We start from the raw sequence: 20461 nt of genomic DNA on the forward strand, positions 1-20461 counted from the left end.
ATTTAATTTCTCTTTGCATCTCCTCACTTCATTCTGCATCAGTTTATACAAGCCATCCTAGGTTTTTCTGAAACCACCCTTTCATCATTCTCTATGACATAAGAGTATTCCATTACATTTATATGCCACAATTTGTTCAGCCATTGCCCAAAGACGGCTATCCCCTTGGTTTCCAGTTCTTCGGTACCACAAAAAGAGTCCTATAAATGTTTTTGTACATATGGGTCCTTTCCCTCTTGCTTATCTCTCTGGGTACAGGTCAAGCAGTAAGCATGCCAGGTGAATAACTTTTTGGATATAATAATAATAAAATCATTTATTCACTAAATGCTAAAATCCCATCTTTTACTGGAAATCTTCCCAATCCCGCTAAATTCTACTACCTGCCTTCTAGTGATTGTGTCTTACTTGTTTTGTACATAGCTTGCTTTTATATATTTATTTTATTAGTGAACCCTCTTTTGGGGTTAGGAACTGTCTTTTGCTTCTTTTTGTATGCCCAGAACTCAGCACAGTGCCTGGCACATAGGTGCTTTATAAATGTTTCTGACTTATTGATTCACATATCACACTTTTTATGTTCTAGGCACTGGGCTCTGCAAATACTATCTCATTTAATCCTCATAACAACCATTAGGTAGGTACTGTTAGCATTCTCATTTTAAAGAGAGAGTAAATTACTTACTTAAGGTCACATAGCTAGTGAATGTCTAAGGCCAGTTGTGAACTCAGGCCCAGCTACACCACCTATCTGCTTTAAATATGTAATATTTTATATATATGCATATATATGCATATTTATATAGTTCAAAATTGCTTTACATAATGACTAGAATAATTCACAGCTTCAACAAAAATACATTAATATGCCTCTTTTTCCCACTGACCCTCCAACATTTGTCATTATCCCTTTTGTTATCTTTGCCAATCTGATCTGTGTGATGTGGAACCTCAAAGATGTTTTTGTTGTCACTTCTCCACTATAGGGTATTAAAGAACAATTCGGGCACCACAAATAGTGCATTAATGCATCCCTTTTCAGATAATCCATCAAACATTTGTCATTTTCCTGTTATATCATCTGAATTTTGCTATTTTTCTAGCCCTATAATTTTTTGGCAATTTGATTTATCTGGCACTAAAGAAGTATATCCATTTAGGCAGAACTGTCATTCTTATTATATTGGCTCAATCTACTCATTAGCAATTAATATTTCTCCAACTGCTTAGATCTGACTTTGTGTGAAATGTTCTGTAATTGTTTTCATATCATTCTTGGATTTGTCTTGGCAGGTAAGACTCATTTCAGTCTACTCATACTCTCTATAGTCATTTTAAATGGAATTTCTCTTCCTGACTCTTGCTACCGAACTTTGCTGGTAATATGTAGAAATGCTGATGATTTATTTGGGTTTATTTTATGTCCTGACACTTTATTGAAGTTGTTAATTATTTCAACTAGTTTTTTAGTTGATTCTCTAAGTATACCATCATATCATCTGCAAAGGGTGATCATTTTGTTTCCTTATTGCCTATTCGAATTCCTTCAATTTCTTTTTCTTGTCTTACTGGTATAGCGAGCAGTTCTACAACAATACTGAATAATAGTGGTGATGATGGGCATCCTTGCTTCACCTCTGACCTTACAGGAAAGGCTTCTGGCTTATCATTGTCACAGATGCTTTAGATAGATAATACTTGTCATTTTAAGGAAAGCTCCATTTACTCTATGCTTTCCAGTGTTTTTAATGTAAGTATTGCATTTTGTCAAAAAGCCTTTTGTGCATCTAATGAGATAATCATGTGATTGTACTGGTTTTATTATTGATATGGTCAATTATGATGACAGTTTCCTAATATTGAAGCAGTCCTGCATTCCTGGTATAAATCCCACCTGGTCGTAGTGTATGATCTTTATGATATATTGCTACAATCTCCTTGCTAGTATTTTATTTAATATTTTTGCATTAATATTCATTAGGGAAATTGGTCTATAATTTTCTTTCTCTGTTTTTTCTCTTTGTGGTTTAGGTATCAGCACCATATCTGTGTTGTAAAAGGAATATGGTAGGATTATTTTCCCAAATATATAGTATTGTACAACTATATATATAATGTATAATATGCATAAATTGTATAATACTGGAATTAATTGTTCTTTAAATGTTTGGTAGAATTTACATGTGAATCTATCTAGTCCTGGGGATTTTTTCTTACAGAACTCAATGCCAGCTTATTCAATTTCTTTTTCTAAGGTGGGATAATTTAAGTACTCTATTTTCTCTTCTATTAATCTGGACAATTTATATTTTTGTAATCATCCATTTCACATGGATTGCCAGATTTAATGGCATATAGTTAGAAAAAATATTTCCTAATTGCTTTAATTACATCTTTACTTGCCTTTTCATTTTTGATACTGATAATCTGGTTTTTTTTAAATCAAATTAATCAATGGTTTGTCTATTTTATTTTATTTTGCATAAGACCAGCTCCTAGCTTTAAGTATTAGTTCAATGGTTATCTAACTTCGAATTTTATAAATCACTCCTTTGATTTTTCAGGATTTCCAATTTGGTATTTAATTGGGAATTTTTAAATTGTTCTTTTTCTAGTTTTTTCAGTTGTGTGCCTAATTTATTGTTCTGTTCTTTATTTTATTTATGTTAACACTGAGAAATATAAATTTTTTTCCTAAGCACTACATTGGTTGCATTTCATAAATTTTGGTATATTGTCCTCTTGTCATTCTCTTTAATAAAATTTATTGTTTCTATGATTTGTTCTTTGACCCACTCATTCTTTAGGATTAGGTTAGTTTCCAATTAATTTATAATTTGTTTTCTCAACTCCTTATTGAATGTGATTTTTATTGCACTGTGTCCTGTGCAAAGGATGCATTTGATATTTTGGCTTTCTTGCATTTGATTGTGAAGGTTTTATGTTCTAATACATAATCAACTTTTGTGTGGGTGCTATTTCCTGCTGAGAAAAAGATAGATTTCTTTTTATTCTCATTCAATTTTCTCCAGAGGTCTATCACATCTAGTGTCTCTAAAATTCTATTTATCTCCTTAACTTCTTTCTTGTTTATTTTTTTGGTTAGATTTATCTATTTCTGAGAGTGAAAAGTTATAGTCCCCCACTAGTACAGTTTTATTTCCTCCTACAAGTCATTTTAACTTTTAAGAATTTGGATGCTACATATATAACCTATATCAAGTTGCTTACTCTTTTAGGAAGAGGGAGGGGAGAAAGAAGGGAGAAAAATTTAGAACAGAAAAATTTGTAAAAAAAAGAATGCTAAAATTGTCTTTACATAAAATTGGAGGGGGAGAAATAACATGCTATGAAAGAAAAAAATTAGAAAATAATTTGGATGCTATTACATTTTTATGTTTAATATTGCTATTGCTTTATTGTCTATGCCTATTATCATTTAGCAAAATCTGTTTATCTCTTTTAATTAGAGCTATTTTTTGCTTTTGCTTTGTCTGAGATCATGATTGTATGAAGGAAATTATGATTTTCATATTAATTGATGATATATGTAATGATTATACTAATAATTTAGATTTTTCAGAGCTGCCTCTCCTGGCTTGTGAGTCAGAAGCTTACAATGCAGTTTGAAATGACCAATCAAACCTTGACAATGCTCTCACTGCATTCTTGTGCCTATCTACCTTATGTGAAGCAAATCAAAGATAGCAAAATTGTTCCCATCGAAGAACTCTGGTCTTGTGACTCATTAAGTAACAACCCCCAAGATATGAAACAATACTGTTTCTACAGAACACCTACCTGTCTTGTGGGAAACCATTCAGATCCTGGGAAATTTTTATTTATAATCCACTTTCCCTCTACCTCCCCACTTGTGATTTATATATATAATCTCTGCCTTAACTATATCAAGGTGGAATTCTGATCAGGAGAATTCTCAATTTGCAATCTGTTTTCTCCTATTGAAGCTAATTAAACCTCTACCTGATTTCTGGCACTTTGTCTTTGGCTTGCTGTTTCATCATTCCCGAGTTAGAGACTGGGTCAGTAAAAATCCTGTTAACAATTGCTACTTCTTTTTTCCTTCAGCCGTAAGATAACAGATTCAGATCCAGCCCCTTATTTTAACTCTGTGTGACTCTCTACTTCAAGTGCTTTTCTTGTAAACAACATATTACTGGATTCTGGTTTTTAATACATTCTGCTATCCACTTCTGTTTCATGGGTGACTCTACTCTATTCACATTCACAGTTAAGATTATTGTGTATTTCCCTCCACCCTATTTTCCCCCATTTATCCTTCTCTCTCCTTTCACTCTGTCCCTCCTCAAAAGTGTTTTGCTTTTGATGATTCTCTCCCCAAATCTGCCCTCTCTTTTATCAGTCCCTTACCCCTCCTACTTCTCTGTAGAGTAAGATAGATTTCTCCCCAACTTAGTGTATATATTATTCTCTCTTTGAACCAATTCTGATGAGAGTATGGTTCAAGCATTCCCCACCCACCCCCATTCCCCTCCATTGTAAAAGCTCTTTCTTTTTTTCATCCTCTTTATGTGAACTAATTTACCTCATTCAACCTCTCCCTTTACCCTTTTCCCAGTCCATCCTTCTTTCTCACCCTTAATTTAATTTTTTTGAAATCATCCTATCATAGCCAAGTCATACTCATGCTTTCTGTCTATGTATACTTCTTCTAACTGCCCTAATAATGAAAAAGTTCTTAGGAGTTATAAGTATCATGTTCCCATATAGAGAATGTAAACAGTAACTATACTGAATCCCTTATGATTTTTCTTTCCTGATTATGTCTATTTTAGTTTTTCTTGAGTCTTATATTTGAAGGTCAAGTTTTCTATTCAGCTTTAGTCTTTTAATTAGGAATGTTTGAAAGTCCTCTATCTCCTTAAATGTTTCTTTTTTTCCTAAAGGATTATACTCAGTTTTGTAGAGTAGGTTATCCTTGGTTGTGATCGTCACTCTTTTGCTCACCAAAATATCACATTCTAAGCCCTCCGATCCTTTAATGTAGAAGCTCCTAAATCTTGTGTTATCTTGACTATGGCTTCATGATATTTTTACTGTTTCTTTCTGGCTGCTTGTATTATTTTCTCCTTGACCTGAGAGCTATGGAATACAACTATAATATTCTTGGGAGTTTTCATTTTGAGATCTCTTTCAATAAGGGATCAGTGGATTCTTTCAGTTTCTATTTTACCTTTATTCAAGGCTATCATGGCAGTTTTCTTTGGTAGTCCAATAATTCTTAAATTATCTTTCCTGGATCTATTTTCCAGGTCAACTGTTTTTCCAATGAGATAGTTAATATTTTTTCTTTTTTTATCCTTTTGATTTCAATTGTTTCTTGATTTTTTTACATAGTCATTAGCTTCCATTTGCCCACTTTTATTTTTAAGGAATTATTTTCTTCAATGAGCTTTTGTACCACCTTTCCATTTAGGCAATTCTACTTTTTAAGGAGTTCTTTTCTTCACTGAATTTTTGTACATCTTTTTCCATTTAGCCAATCTGATTTTTAAAACATTCTTCTCTTCAATGGATTTTTATGCCTCTTTTAACATTTAGTCAATTCTGTTTAAGGAATTTTCAGTTTTTTTTCTGCCTCTTTACCAAGTTGCTTTCTTTTTATAATTTCCTTTTATCACTCATTTCTTTTCTCAATTTTTCCTCTACCTCTTTTACTTGATTCACAAAATCCTTTTTGAGCTCTTCTAGGAATTTTTTTTTTGGTGGCTTAGGTGAGATCCCTGCCTTAACTCTGCCATCTTAGCTCTGCCCCCAGAGAATTTTTTCAAAGGGTTATTGATAGTTTGGTTTTTCTTCCTTAGAAAACTGCCTATTCTGGGTAGGAGTTATGATTTCAGATACTACAGTAAATATAGACACGATAAAAAAGAACTAAGAATGGAAATTATACTATATTTAAAGGCACCAATATCAAAAACAAATATATAAGTGTCAAGTAGTACAGTATTACTCAAAGGAACCTCAAAATCTGAAAATTTTATAAAGAAATTTACTAGGTTATTTGGTATAGGAGAGTGAGCAGGAAAGGAGGTATGGCTTCTACTCCTCCAGGCTCTGGAAGGTTTACAAGGGTGCCTACACTATGCAGTTGAACAATTTTTAGTATAGATAACTTCTGGTGGGGAAACTTCCTCTCCAGAGAGGAATTAGAAATATATCTGTAATTTAAAGTCTTCCTCAATGATCAACTCTCAACAACTCATCTTGTCCTGTGACTCTGTGCTACCCCCCCTTACCATTGTTCAAATTCAATTCTCCATTCATTACCAACCATTCCATCATTCCCATTCGCATCCTTCTCAACCCAACCTCCAACCCCTCTAAATCTACCCACTCCTTCCATTGTTCTTTCTAGATGGACTGTTCAAGAGAAAAAACAAACTAGTTCTCATTTTAACCTTTTTCCTTTCTTGCTCCCTTCATCTTTTTGCACCCACTGAGGCTTGGCTCAATCCTAAGCCAAGCTTCCTTGCCATGCTTCATTCATATTCCCAACTCACTGGTCAAGCTGGGGGGACTAGCAATACTCTCTGCTCCCCACCACCACTTCCAGGCACTCCCATTACCACCATCACTCAGCAATCTCTCCTCCTTTGAGGAGTATTTAATCCTTATTTATTATCCAATAAAGATTCTGGTAACTCTTGTCCATTAGGCACTTTTCTTCCTCCCTCAAAGAGTTCAGTGCCTGGCTAACAATCTAACACTCTCTCCCACCCAAACTGCTATGAGCACTTGCCCTCATACAAGGGAACTTCAATATACATATTGATACTCCTCCAAACTCCTCCCTTCCCAATTTCTCAACTTACTCATTTCTCCATGTTCCCTGCTCCTTCACACTAATTCAGCTATCTTGCCATCACCATAAGTATTCCAATTCTATGCTCATGAACTCTGAAATTGCTTTATATGATCATAATTTTTATTATTCCATATTTCCCTCTGCCTTGCATTTCCTAATGCAGGAGCCAGAACTGGGGTAGCTGCTGGAGGAGTTCTCCCAGACCCAGAATCAAGAATGATGGTAGCAGTATAAGCAGTGCCAAAGTTAAATGAATTGAGAAGAGGTGTCTAGAATTGCTTGGCAGAGATTACTGTGATCCAGGATATGAATGGAGAAATTCGTAGTCACTATCCCTAGTACACTGTGTTCTTAGAGTATGAGAATTCTGAGAAAGAGAAAGACACCTTCGAAAGCAAAATGCAGATGAGGAGACTGGCCTAGGGCTGAGGGACCCGCCCAGACATCCTCTACAAGGTCAAGCACATTTGCAGATCAGCAATGCTGGTTGGATTGGGGGAATTGTATGGAAGTATTGGGTACAATTCTATCTTCTCAAGGGGCTCAGAAAATGCTTGAGCAGATTCAGAGGATATTACAGAGGATGGATGTATACTTATAAAAGCAAGCACCCTGACATACACAGGATGGCCTGCTATCACAGGTTCTCTGATCTGCTTTTCTAAAAGGAAAAGTAACTTTTGAGGAGTCAACAATCACTTTAATCAAGCACAAGCATCATTCACTTAGTTCAGGGGAAAAAGTCAGCACCCTGAACTTCAGGGAAAATACAGAGCAACAGATGGGGCTTCCAGCTGCCTGACCATAAGGAATACATACATCACAGATGAACAGACAGATAACTGTCTGACCATACACGTGGTCACCAGAGAGAGAAGCACCAACATCTGGGTTTTCAAAGCTGGGGGGCTGTTTAGCAGCTTCCCAGAGTCTCATCTGGCACACAACCCTTCCTCTAAAAACTAAGCCCCAAAGTAAAACCTCACCTCCATTATACATTTTTCAGAGCCAAAGGGCATCACAACCCTCGAAAACCAGTGCCTTATTAGCAAAAGGTGTGGGTCTTCCTACAAATCTCCCCTAATCAAACTCCTCTAAAGGGGCAGGCCCATTAAAGGGTGGGGAAGATCTTTAATCTCTTTAGCACTGAAAGACTTCAAAGGGCTAACAATTAACTTTTTGACAAGCTTAAAGAATATGACATCAAATTGCTACAGAATGTATCAGTCAGATAAATCTGTGACCTGACTGTGGAGAACAAAAAAGTTAAGTTTGGCCTAAAGGTTAACTTTTCTGAGAAGGTGGACAAGGTCCAGTGAAATGCTGATTTAACAATTCTGTCCATCCTATATCCTGGCTATGAGTTTTTCAAGGAGTTTACGTATAAGGATCAGGATTACATAGCTGAAAGGCTTATTTTTAACTGAAAAAAAAGATTATGTTGATGCACCATTAAGTATCGATCTCACCCTGACTGGCTCTGTGAACTCTGATTGCAGTGACTGCCAGAACTAGGACCTGGTGCAACAAATACAGAACTACTTGAAACTGTTGCTTTAGGTTGTCAAAAGTGAGAATGACAGCAGGTTGTTGGCGCACTGTATTTCAGGCTGGGATCAGACACCTCTCTTCATCTCCCTCTTATACCTTTTCTTGTGGGCAGATGGGCTGATCCATATGACCCTGAAGCCTGCTGAGATCCTTTGACTATGGTCTATGACTGGTTTCTCTTTGGACATGGTTAATCGACTCAGCAAAGGAGAGGAGATTTTCTTGCTCTGCTTCAGTTTTTTGAAACACGTCACCTAAGAGGAGTTCTCTGCTCTGAAATCACAGAGAAGGAAGAGCCTTCCAAACAGGGACATGGCCTCACTGTAGATGACCTCTGTATCCCGAAAAGGGACAGGGTAGCACAACCAACCTAAGTAGTGACTTCTCCCTCATCAATGAGTTGCCCTGGAGCAATTGGGAGCTTCCCGTACAAATATGGGGACCCAAGTGTGACAGCAGCACAGATATAGGCAACTTAGAGGAAGAATCATATATCTCCTTCCCAGATTGTGCCCTGTAGGCATCCCAGTGATCAGGTCAATTCCCTTCCTATCAAGGGATTGGGGAAGCCAAGTTTTGCATTCTGACAACTTTTTCCTAACAGGAAGCAATCCCCTGGAGGTCCCCAAAACCAGATCAAAGGAGCACTCCTTGCCTAGTTCTTCTATCTCTAAAGGTTCTGACAACTGGCAGGGTAATGAGCTGTGGCAGTTCAGGAGTGGGCAGTCCTGACCAGAGAGACTCCTCTCTCTCTCTTTCAGCTTCTCAGATGAGCTTCCTAATTTACAGCACAGACTGAATAGGAAATCCAAGCTGGAAGAAGTCAGATCAACTCAAGTCTATGACACCCAGTCCCTTGGGAGCCATTGGGGAAGTCTCCTTGAACAGTCTGAACAGGGAGTAGGACTCAATACCCAGCAGCACTCTGTGAACCACCGTTCCACACCCTCCCTGTCCCCAGCTAAGCCACCAGAGGAATCCAAGCCACAAGAGTGCTGAAATAGTGGGATTTCCCCCAGACCTTCCCTTAGGGAGTCTCCACTTGACAGCTGACAGGAATGTGCCTGTAGGGCTGCCCCTGCAAAACTGTAAACCTCAGTGACAACTAGCCTCTATGCCCTTTCTGGGTCTTCTTGCCCCCCGCCCCCCACAACACACACTTGCAATTTTGTCCAGCTTTAGCCTGGTCCATTCCTTCGCCAAAGGAAACTGAGAGCTCTGAGAAGCCCTGTGCAGGCAGCATTTCGGAAAGGAGAGGGGAAAACTGACTGTGACACAAAAAACTAAAAATGTTGGGAAGTAAAGACGAACAAGCAAAAAACCAGGACTCCCTGAACCCTCTACCCCTCAACTCTCTCCCAGACGCATTACCCTAAACTTTCCCGCAGTAGCTCTTCCTCCTCCACCCTCAACTGAGAACTTTGCATCATATTTCGCTGAGAAAACAGACCATTTGCCTCTTTTTCCTCCTTCTTCATTTCACCTTACTCAGATGACTTCTGCTGCAATTTCCTGCTACACCCACCTAACATGAAGAAGTCGTCCTTCTTGGCTAAGGCAAACCCAGGGGATCCATCCCATGATCGACAGATTTCTCCTGTATCATTGTTGTGCACTCACTAACCTTCGATCTCTCCTGGTCTCTTGCCTGTTTCTCTAGTGCCTAAAACAAGTCTATCTCCTCCTTTCTCACTCGTTACATAATTACCATCCTTTATCTTTTCTCTTTCCTGGCTAAACACCTTCAGAAGACAATCGGTGCCTCCACTAGCTTTCCTCATTTCTCTTCATCACACTCCGGTCTGGCTTCTGATCATTCAACTGAAAACTGCTTTCTCCAAAGCTATCAATGATCTCTTTATTGTCAAATCTGATGGCTTCTCACTTTTCACCCTCTTTTTAAATTTTGAGTTTTTTTTTCCCAATTGCATGAGGAGATAATTTTTCACATTAATTTTTTATAAAATTAATTATATAATATAAAATAATAATTAATAATTATAAAATTAATATTTTCTCCTTCCATCTTCTCTTCCCTCTCCTCCCTAAGAAAATAAACAATTTGATATAGGTTATATACGTGCAATCATGTAAGACATATTTCCACATTAGTAGAACAATCAGTTTGCCAAGTCCTGCCATTTCTACCTTTGTAAAAACTCTCAGACCTTGCCATCAACTGCCTGGTTCAGTAGTCAGGTGTTCAAGTAATTTCCGCCTAATTCATCAAACCTTTTTTTTTATCAATACTCTGTGTCTGATACAGTTACTAACATAAAGCACTATATCTAGCATGGGACCATGAGGCTTTTATCCCAGGACTTTGCATACGGAGTTGGGTGTTTTTTTTCCTACAGCAGATGGCACAAGGCCAATGGAAGATCATGAGACACAGAGGATCACTTCAGAGAACAAATACAGTCTCCCTCAACTCACCTGATTTAGCACCCTGAGGGAAGGAAATGTACTGCCAAGACCCACACCATCCTCTCCCCAAGGTGCTTTCTCCTACCACCGCAAATGGCACAATTGCACTTAGCCTCCGCACTGTATGACTTGAGGATCCATGATACATGGAATCACTGACAATGACAGTGGGGTACATATTGGTTTAGAGCGTCCTAGGATCTTTCTCCCTCCTGTTCCCCTCCCTAACTAAAGCTGCCCCAGGTGCCAGAATTCCCAGTTAAAACATTGCTAACAAAAAAATGAAGCACCCTTACGGTGGGCTATTGAAAAAATGAGGAAAAACACAAGGTTAGTTATTACAAATGAAAAATTTGCCTTTGAACAAAGTTGTAGTACGGTGGATAGGGTCAGGCCTGGAGTCAACACCTGAGTTTAAATCCAGTCTGAGACACTTATTAGCTATTCGACCCTGGGCAAGTCACTTAACCCTGTTTGCCTCTGTTTCCTCATCTATCTAAAGAGCTGGAGAAGGAAATGGCAAACAGTTCCAGTATCTCTGCCAAGAAAATCCCAAATGGGGTCACAGAGTCAGAGATCTGAAAAATGAAGGAACAGAATTTCCAAATATATCCACCCCTACTGAATCCTCTCTTGTAACAAAGAATAAAGCAGAGAAAAAAAGGAACAATTCAACAAAAGTACCCTAACATTTGAATCTGATAGCACATTCAATATGCCACATCTGTAAGAACCTCTCTCCCTCCCACCTTCACATTTTCTCATCTTCAAGAATAAGCCTGGTCATTAAAATTATGCAATTCAACATTTATTAAGTTCCTACTATATACACAGAATCATTAAAGTGGTATTGTGAAGGATTTCAACGCCTGGTGAAGGATCCTCAACTTGGTAGGCAAGAGGAACAGGACCAGATCTATGCACAAGGAAGGTTATTCTGACAGTATATGAAGGATAGACTGGGGAGGGAGTGCGAAAGACACTACTGAAATACCTTCTCACTGGTAGATTATGCCACATCAAGCTGATTTATCTCTGCGTCTGGTCCTTGTCCTGCATGGACCACACCACTAAACCCTAGAATCTCTTTTACGTCTTTCTTTTTTCTTTCTTTTCTTGTTGTTATCATCATGAAGAAGAACATGGTTTTCAAATACCTCCTGAATACAAACCTTTAGTTATCCATAGCTATGGAGTGCTCCCCCAACCTCTAAGATATGCCCTAGCAATTTGGCAATTTAAAAGTATACTAAAAGATTGAAAACAATTAGCAAACTTACAAGTTATAAAAATAACAAAAGAAAGAAAATATTTTGAAATCAGCAACAGAATCAAAATTAAGATCCCAGGAAACATGTGTACTCAATATGTTGACTTTGGCACCATCTATGAAATGAAATTCATAAAAACAAACCACATACAGCTCTAGAACTGCTCTGATCTTTTATTCGAAAGGCTAAAAAAAAAAAAGCATGCATTTGGTTTTGGATGAAACCAAAAGGAATAAGGTATGCCCTTCATTTCATTCTATTGTTTAATCTGTACAAGGAGATCATCAGTAAAATCTTAGAATTTTATTTTTTTGCATAGCCCACTGGAGTAAATCAATAACCACCACCAAGATCAGTGTTCAAGCTATCTGCACTATCTCATCCTCTATCTATCCCTCACTTCATGCTGCCTTCTTTCGCTCCCTTGTGAAAAGACAGAAACAAAAACCGAATCTTAGAGACTTTGATGTTTATACCAAATACATAATTTGGACTTTCCTCTTGTCCATTGTTTTATTTTCTTCAAAATTCCTAGATTATACAGCAGCTTCACAGAGAGACCAAGTCTCTAGACAGAATATGGTAAAGTAAAGCCTACATACCCATTTTCTTTTCACTTTTTAATATTTCTTTCTTATTTATTCTATGGAAAATTCAAACAATCCAGGGCACTTTTTGTTTTGTTTTAATTTGTATTTTTTTTAATAAAAAAGTCTTTTTTGTATTTCATCTAAGGAAGAACAACATTTGATCTACTATAAAATCAGTAAAGAAAATCTCCATCTAAACCGGTTTAGACTCTCTAAATAGCTATGGCAAATGATGATTGCTAATTTAAGAAAAGGAACCTTCTCACAAAGGTAAAAAGAATAGGTAACAATCTCTATTTATGAAGGTTTTCACTCTGTAGGAACCTTGGAAATATCTCCTAATTTGGGGGCAGCCAGGGGCTGCAGTGGATAAAGAACTGCCTCTCCGTCAGGAATACCTGAGGTCAAATATGACCCTAAGATACGTAGTAGCTGTTCGAACCTGGGAAAGTCACTTTGACTGCCTCAAAAAAAAAAAAAAAAAAGACAAGAAACATCTTAATTCAATCAACACCTAGTGGGTTTTTACTTTAAAAAAAATACTTAAATTTTATCTTGTTCCCCCTCCATCAGAAAAAGTGCTTATAATAAGTTGCTTAGCAGAGCATTTTTACTATAGTAAAAATATAAAATACAGCTCTCCCAACAAAATAAAAAAGTAAAAAAAAAAAAACCAGTTCTAATATCCTATTTCCCAAACATCTCATCCTTTTCGGCACAACTCTGGTCTGCAAGCGTGATCCCATAAAGTGCTTATCAAACACAGACATTATACACATATATTACAATGTATAATTTACATTGTTTGTGCAATGACTAGCTTTTTTTTCCGTCACAGCTAGTACCTTTCTGATCATTAATCTGTTTTGGTGAGTGCTCCTTGACAACTAAAGAAAGTCTTGGCCTGCCCCAACCTCCTAGATATGTGTGTATGTATGTTTGTGTGTGTGTATGTGTTTATACACGCCTTCTAAGTGTCTGCTTGGGGCAACTAGGTGGTTAAGTGGACACTCAGACACTTATTAGCTATGTGACCCTGGGCAAGTCACTTAACCCTGTTTGCCTCTGTTTCCTCATCTATGGAATGAGCTGGGAAAACAAATGGCAAACCACTCCAGTATCTTTGCTAATAAAACCCCAAATGGGGTCATAAGAAGACAGACACAACAGAAAAGTGACTAAACAACAACAAGGTGTCTGCTTAAGAACTAAGTCCTGCCTAGGAACTAAGGACAGAAAAGATAAGATCCTTGCCCTGCCCCAACCTCCTATACATCTACACATAATGAATATATCCACACATGTATAAGTATGTATTTGGGTGTATGTACACACATATGTTGATGTATAGATGTGTATGTGCATATATAAAAATATAAAATTATGTATTTTATATATATTTATAAATTATCTGTATCTCTTGATTGTCAAGCCTAGCCCTGCCCCAAACTCCTATAGGTGTGTGAATTTATAATGCAGATGTACTTATATTTGTATATATAAATATATATATATAATGAGTCTTGTAAGTGTCAAGCTTTGCCTTTTCCTGATCCAACTTCTTATAGGTTACATATATGACGTGTATTTGTAATGTATGGTTGATTCATTTTTTTTTGACATTTGATCTTTTGACTGGTGAGTAAACTGGTGTGGATAGACATATATATAAAAATATACACACATATAGAGTCTTGTAAGGGTTAATCCTTGCCCTGCCATGCTCCAACCTCCCATATATACATATGATGTGTATTTATAATGTAGATAGACATGTATGTATATATGTGTATATATACACATACTTACACATATGTACCTATATACACATGCATGCATACATACATACATACGTATCTACACATACACACACACAAATGAGTCTTCTAAGTGTCAAGCCTTGCCCTGCCACAACCTCCCCTCCAAAGCCAGACCACTTAACAGATTATTAACAATCCTGACAGTGGAACCTAGACAAAATAGTTACATAAACTCCCACGAAAAGAGGAGGAGGATGGCGGGAGGGATCCCGATCGCGTCTCCAGAGTCGCCCACCAGCAGCCTCCCAAACCTTCTGCAAAAACCAATGAATTCTCCCGAACGTCCCCGCGGCTTTCGGGAGAACGAACCCCGAGCCTCGTCTTCCCATTTCCCCGAAGACTCTCCCCAGCCCCGCGCCCTTCCACCCACGCCTTACTTGCAGGGGGAAAGTGGCTGCTCGGTTGCCCACATAGCCTCGGACGACGTGACTCTGGATGGACAGGACTCTGCACTCTTCCTCCATGCTGGTCTCCTTCGCCGGGCAGCGGGAGCGAGGGCAGCGGCGAACCCGAGGCGTAGGGTCGGCTGAAGGGGCAATGAGGCGAAGCAGACACGGCGTCCGGGGCAAGAACGCGGGCAGCCCACCCGAACAGCGCCCCGGCCGGCTCGGAAGCGGATCGGACCGGGGTACCGGACCAAGGCGATGCGCGCTGACCAGCCGCGGAGCACGGAGCGCAGCGGCCGTAACCGAGGCAGAAGAGGCGGGGTCCTGGCGGGCGGGGGGCGGAGGAACGGGGGGGCGGGGCCCACAGGCCGGAAATAAGGAGCCGAGGTCCAGCCGGGCCGAGCAGGAGCGCGCGGCGGGCGGGCCGTTCTGACAGGCGTGACGTAGGCCGGAGCCAAGGTCACGGTGTCGCCGCCGGCTCCTGCCGCCGGGGTCGGCCTGGCCTCCGTGCGGAGCTCGGCTCAGGCGATCGGCGCGGACACCTAAGTCCTCGTGGTTACATCATTCACTCCGAGCCCGCTTCGGCACCTTGGGGAGCCGGCGGGGAGGGAGCTGGGCCGGCCGAAGGGTTGCACCACGTCCCGCACCCACGCTACGCAGCTGGTTACCCCTGTGTGTTCTCTCCCCCCACAGGAATAAACACGCCACGCGTGTTTCTATTCTGAAAACTCAAAACCACCCTCTTCCACTAAGCCTGCGTTTTTGCAACATCATTACATCCGAGCCCGCAGTCCCCACGCACACGCACGCACGCACACGCACGTGGATGCCGCACAAGGCAATCTAAGGACAGGTAGGGGCGGGGGTGGGGGGCATCGCCAACGTCTCACTGAAATGGCTGGTCCTCCTCCCACTCTGCGGATGCCAGTATCCACACACACTCTGGTGGCTTCCTCCCGGACCAGACACATTCATAATTAGGTGTATGCAGTTTATGAATGGGCAAAGAAAAAGAACGGATACAATGTTGCTCTATATGGGTTACTTTAGTGTTGTGCTGTTTTCTAGCAACAGTTACCTAGCATCGCTTTGCCTGGTTTCCACCTCCTCAGACAAAATTATTTGTGGTCTTTTAGCTTCTTTTATTATTTCCTTTTCTTCCCCCGACTCTGTTCCATGTCCTACTATAGACATTGTTCTCTACCTCAGTCCTGGGAAATCAATGTGATCTATATGTGATATGTGATCTAGACCTACATGTCTGTAAAAATTAAAATAAGGTCCACCAGATTTCAAAGAATACAAAAAATTGTTGGTGAACTGTTGTTAAAGCACAATTCTACTTTTCTTTGTCCTTGGTTTTCACGTGGACTAAAATGTTTTATACATACATACATCGTGCATGCACACATATGTATATAAACATGTATTTGTGTATATGTGCATGCATACATGCCTGTAGTATAGGTTATAAAAATTAAGCTTGTAAACTTGTAAATCTCCTTTGCTTGTATTTGTCCTTGTGTTTCACCTTGACCTTGGTTTTTCACTTGGTTCCAAGTAGAATCCATTGCTTAGCTACCCTATCTGGGAATGACTCCATAATCGGTACTGGATGAGTCTACCACATTATCCAGATTTCATGGCTCTCAATTTCTATCACCCACGTAACACACAAACAAATGTTAGCAAACATTATTATATTTTATGTGATACTAGAATAAAGTGGCAAAAGAATGGGGGGAAAAAGAGTCACCGTGGGTGTATACTGACTGGGTACAGCCAGCTGCCACAGGAATGAGGATTTCCCTGGATTGACTCTGCTTACGAGGAATACGTAAAACACAAACTCCAGAGGAGTATTGCAGTTAAGGGGAGCTGCCTTTTCCCCTGCTAAGAGCCATGATAGAAGGAATTTAGGGAAACAAGGGTCAGGGTCATCTCATCCAATTTAGTGCATTAGGGTCAGCACTCACTGGTCACCTTTGCCTTAGGGACAAAGTTAATTGTGATGGCTTCTGCTGCCCTAGCCACAGCTACTTCTTTTGGTCTTTAAAGGAGAGAGCAAAGAAGCACAAATCCCATGCAAAATGCTTTATTTTACAGTCAATATTAGCCCCAATATGCAACTTTTGGTTTCAGTTTCCTCTTTTTGGGATTCTCTGCTAGAAATCTCTGTGAACAATCCCAGCCATCTTCATGACCTCACAGCCAATTACATCCTAGGAAAATCTGAATCTCTATGCTCACACTAATGTAGAGCCAGATTCTGACACAACATTACACAAGATTTCAAGAAATGAGTTGTGATGAGTTTGATTTGGGTAGCAATGGATTTATCATTCATGTTAAGATTTATGATACCACCAGGTTTAAAGCCTTTAAATTCAAATCAGTGAAAAAATAAGTACTAATTTGAGAAGAGGCCTTTAACTGAATCAATGAATCTATACAAGCTGGTCCATAACATCTGTTCAATAGATTGCCAAGGAAGAAAACCAGTAAGATGCATTGGACAGATTTAAGAATCACAGAATCACTGAATCTTGGAGTTAGCAGGAATTTCATAGATCATCTAATCTAACCTATATCTAAAAATTAGTTCTCTATTCTCCGCTTTAAGATCTTCAGGAAGAGGGAAAACCACTATCTCCCAAGGCAGCTCATTCCATTTTTGGATAGCTCTAATTACTAGTATAACGCCCTGTTATAACAATTAGTTCATTTTGAGTCTATGGGCAATACAACACCTCCTAAGTTCCATATTGTTCCCTCCTCTGCAGCTTTAGGGAGTTTATTTTATTTTGTTTTGTTTTTATTCATCCTTTCTTTTCTTTCCTTATTTTTAATTTAGTATTTATTTTTCCTCAATTACATGTAAAAACAATTTTTTAACATTTATTTTTAAAACTTTGAGTTCCAAATGCTCTCCCTCCCTCCCTCTCTACCCCCTCATTGAGAAGGCAAGCAATTCCATATAGGTTATACATGTAAAGTCATGCAGATTTTATTTCCATATTGGTCATATTGTGAAAGAAAACATAGACCTTCCCCCCAAAAAAAGGTCAAGAAAAATAAAGAAAGCTAAAAAAGTATGCTTCAACCTGTATTCAGACACCATCAGTTCTTTGTCTGGGGATGGATAGAATTTTTCATCATCATATGGGTTTTCAAAGCTGGGAGGCTCCTTAGTGGCTTCCCAGAGTGTGGTCTGGCACACAAAGCTTCTTTCTAAAACTAAGGCCCAAAGTACTTATACACTTTTTAGAGCCAGAGGGCATCCCAACCTTTGAGAACCAGTGCCTCATTAACAAAAGATGCTACAAATCTTCCCTAATCAAATTAATCTAATCAGCAAGCTGGTATGCCTGCCAAAAGGAGTAAATGACAGGCTCATGACAATGCAATTGCCACTCACAGGAAAACGCCATGTTAGCATCATTAGTGCCTATGCTCCCACCATGGCAAACCCTGATGAAGTCAAAGAAAAATTTTATGAAGACCTAGAGACCCTTATCATCAATGTGCCGAAACAGGACAAGCTGTTGTGGGTGACTTTAATGTTAGAGAAGGCTCAGATGACCAGACTTGGCAGGGAGTCCTAGGGAGGAATGGAGTTGGAAACAGCAACAGCAATGGTCATTTACTGCTGAAGACTGCTGCATCTCATGACCTTCTCATCACCAACACTGTTTTCTGTTTACCTGAATGCAATAAGACTTCACCCTCGCAGCAAACATTGGCATCTAATAGACTAAGGAGAAGAGACAGCGAAGATGTGAGAGTAACAAAGGCAATGTGTGGTGCAGAGTGCTGGACTGATCATAGACTTATCCTTTTCAAGCTAAATATTTGCATTCAGCAAAAGTGCCACCCCCCAAGGCAAAATGACTGCCAAAAGAATTTAATGTCAACAAATTAGAGCTCTTCTCTGAGTGTAAACAGTTTGTTGCTAACTTGGAGGGAAAGTTGAACCAACACACAGTTGGCAACAGTGGAACAGAAAAGGAGTGGGCAGCTTTCAGAGATTTGGTGTACAGAACTGCATTTGCTCATCTGGGTCAGAACACTTGCAAACACCAGGGCTAGTCTGATGAAAATAATGGAGAAATTCAGAAGCTGCTAAATGAAAAATGAGAACTCCACAGAATATACCAGCAGGATAGTTCATCCACCTCTAAGAAGGCAGCATTTAATTCCATCAAAAGCAAAGTATAAGCAAAGCTTAGAGAGATGCAAGATTCCTGGCTCAGTAAGAAGGCAGATGAAATTCAGTTTTATGCTGATACTAACAGTCCAAAGCACTTTTATGATTCCCTGAAAGCTATTTATGGATCAAAAACCTATGATGCATCACAACTACTCAATGTTGTTGGAGCCACATTGATTAGTGAAAAGGACATGATCCTAGAGAGATGGGATGAACACTTCCATAGTGTTCTCAACAGACCATCATCAATCAATGCTGAGGCCACTGACCATTTACCTAAGGTTGAAGTCAATCCTTTCTTAGCTGAACTTCCAACTGAAGAGGAGGTTTTGAGTGCCATTAGGCTCCTTTCATGTGGCAAAGCACCTGGTGCTGATTCAATTCCAGCTGAGATTTGCAAGGTAGGGGGACCATTGCTCATATAAAAGCTGACTGAAATTTTCCTGGCTATATGGCAAAAGGAGGTTATCCCCCAGGAGTTCAAGGATGACTCCATTGTTCATCTCTATAAAGCAAAGGGAATAGATTGTCCTGCAACAATCACAGGGGAGTCTCTCTCTTAGTCATTGCTGGCAAAATTCTTGCTAGAGTCCTCCTTAACAGGCTTATCCTTCACCTGGAAGATGGTCATATACCTGAGAGCCAGTGCAGCTTCAGAAAGGACCAAGGAACAGTTGATACCATGTTTGCTGCCTGACAACTCCAGGAGAAATGCCAAGAGCAGAACAGAGGTCTGTACACAACATTTGTAGACTTGACCAAGGCCTTTGACACCATTAGTTGTGAGGGCTTATGGAAAATTATGTCAAATCTGGTTACCTGGAGAAGTTCATCAATATTGTATGTCAATTTCATGATGGCATGTTTGCCTGGATTCTGGATAGTGTACCATGCTCTCATGCCTTCCCAGTCACCAGTGGAGTGAAACAGGGCTGCGTGCTTGTTCCCATGCTTTTTAGCATGATGTTTTCAGCCATCTTGTCAAATGTTTTCAATGAGGATGAATACGGCATCAAGGTCAACTACCATTCTGATGGCAAGTTCTTCAATTTGAAAAGGCTACAAGTCAAGACCAAAGTGGAGGGAGTGCTGGTGCATGATTTTCTGTTTGCAGATGATTGTGCACTCAATGCAGTCTCTGAAACTGAGATGCAACAAAGTGTGGATCAATTCTCTGCTGCCTGTGCTAATTTTGGCCTAATAATTAACACCAAGAAAACACAGGTGCTCCATCAGCCACCACCACACCATCCATATATAGAACCATTGGTTACAACAAATAGAGAAGTTTTGAATGCTGTGGATAAGTTCACTTACCTTGGTAGTATACTTTCCAGGGATGTACACATTGACAAT

At 39.4% G+C, this 20461-nt stretch overlaps 1 protein-coding gene and 1 pseudogene across 1 annotated transcript in view; one reads left to right on the forward strand and one right to left on the reverse strand.

The window, feature by feature from the left end:
- The window catches only part of PDXK (pyridoxal kinase), a 76375-nt gene extending 61137 nt beyond the window's left edge, over nucleotides 1-15238 (reverse strand). Inside the window, exon 1 of the mRNA XM_072614826.1 lies at nucleotides 14887-15238. Within this exon, the coding sequence (XP_072470927.1) occupies nucleotides 14887-14973 (87 nt within the window). The 5' untranslated portion in view covers nucleotides 14974-15238. The remainder of the gene's footprint in view (nucleotides 1-14886) is intronic.
- Nucleotides 8029-9160, forward strand: LOC140503858 (phosphatidylinositol-3,5-bisphosphate 3-phosphatase MTMR14 pseudogene; annotated as a pseudogene).
- Nucleotides 15239-20461: the final 5223 nt, after the last annotated feature.

This window comes from Notamacropus eugenii, chromosome 5 (genome assembly GCF_028372415.1).
Source record: "Notamacropus eugenii isolate mMacEug1 chromosome 5, mMacEug1.pri_v2, whole genome shotgun sequence".
Lineage (NCBI taxonomy): Eukaryota > Metazoa > Chordata > Mammalia > Diprotodontia > Macropodidae > Notamacropus > Notamacropus eugenii.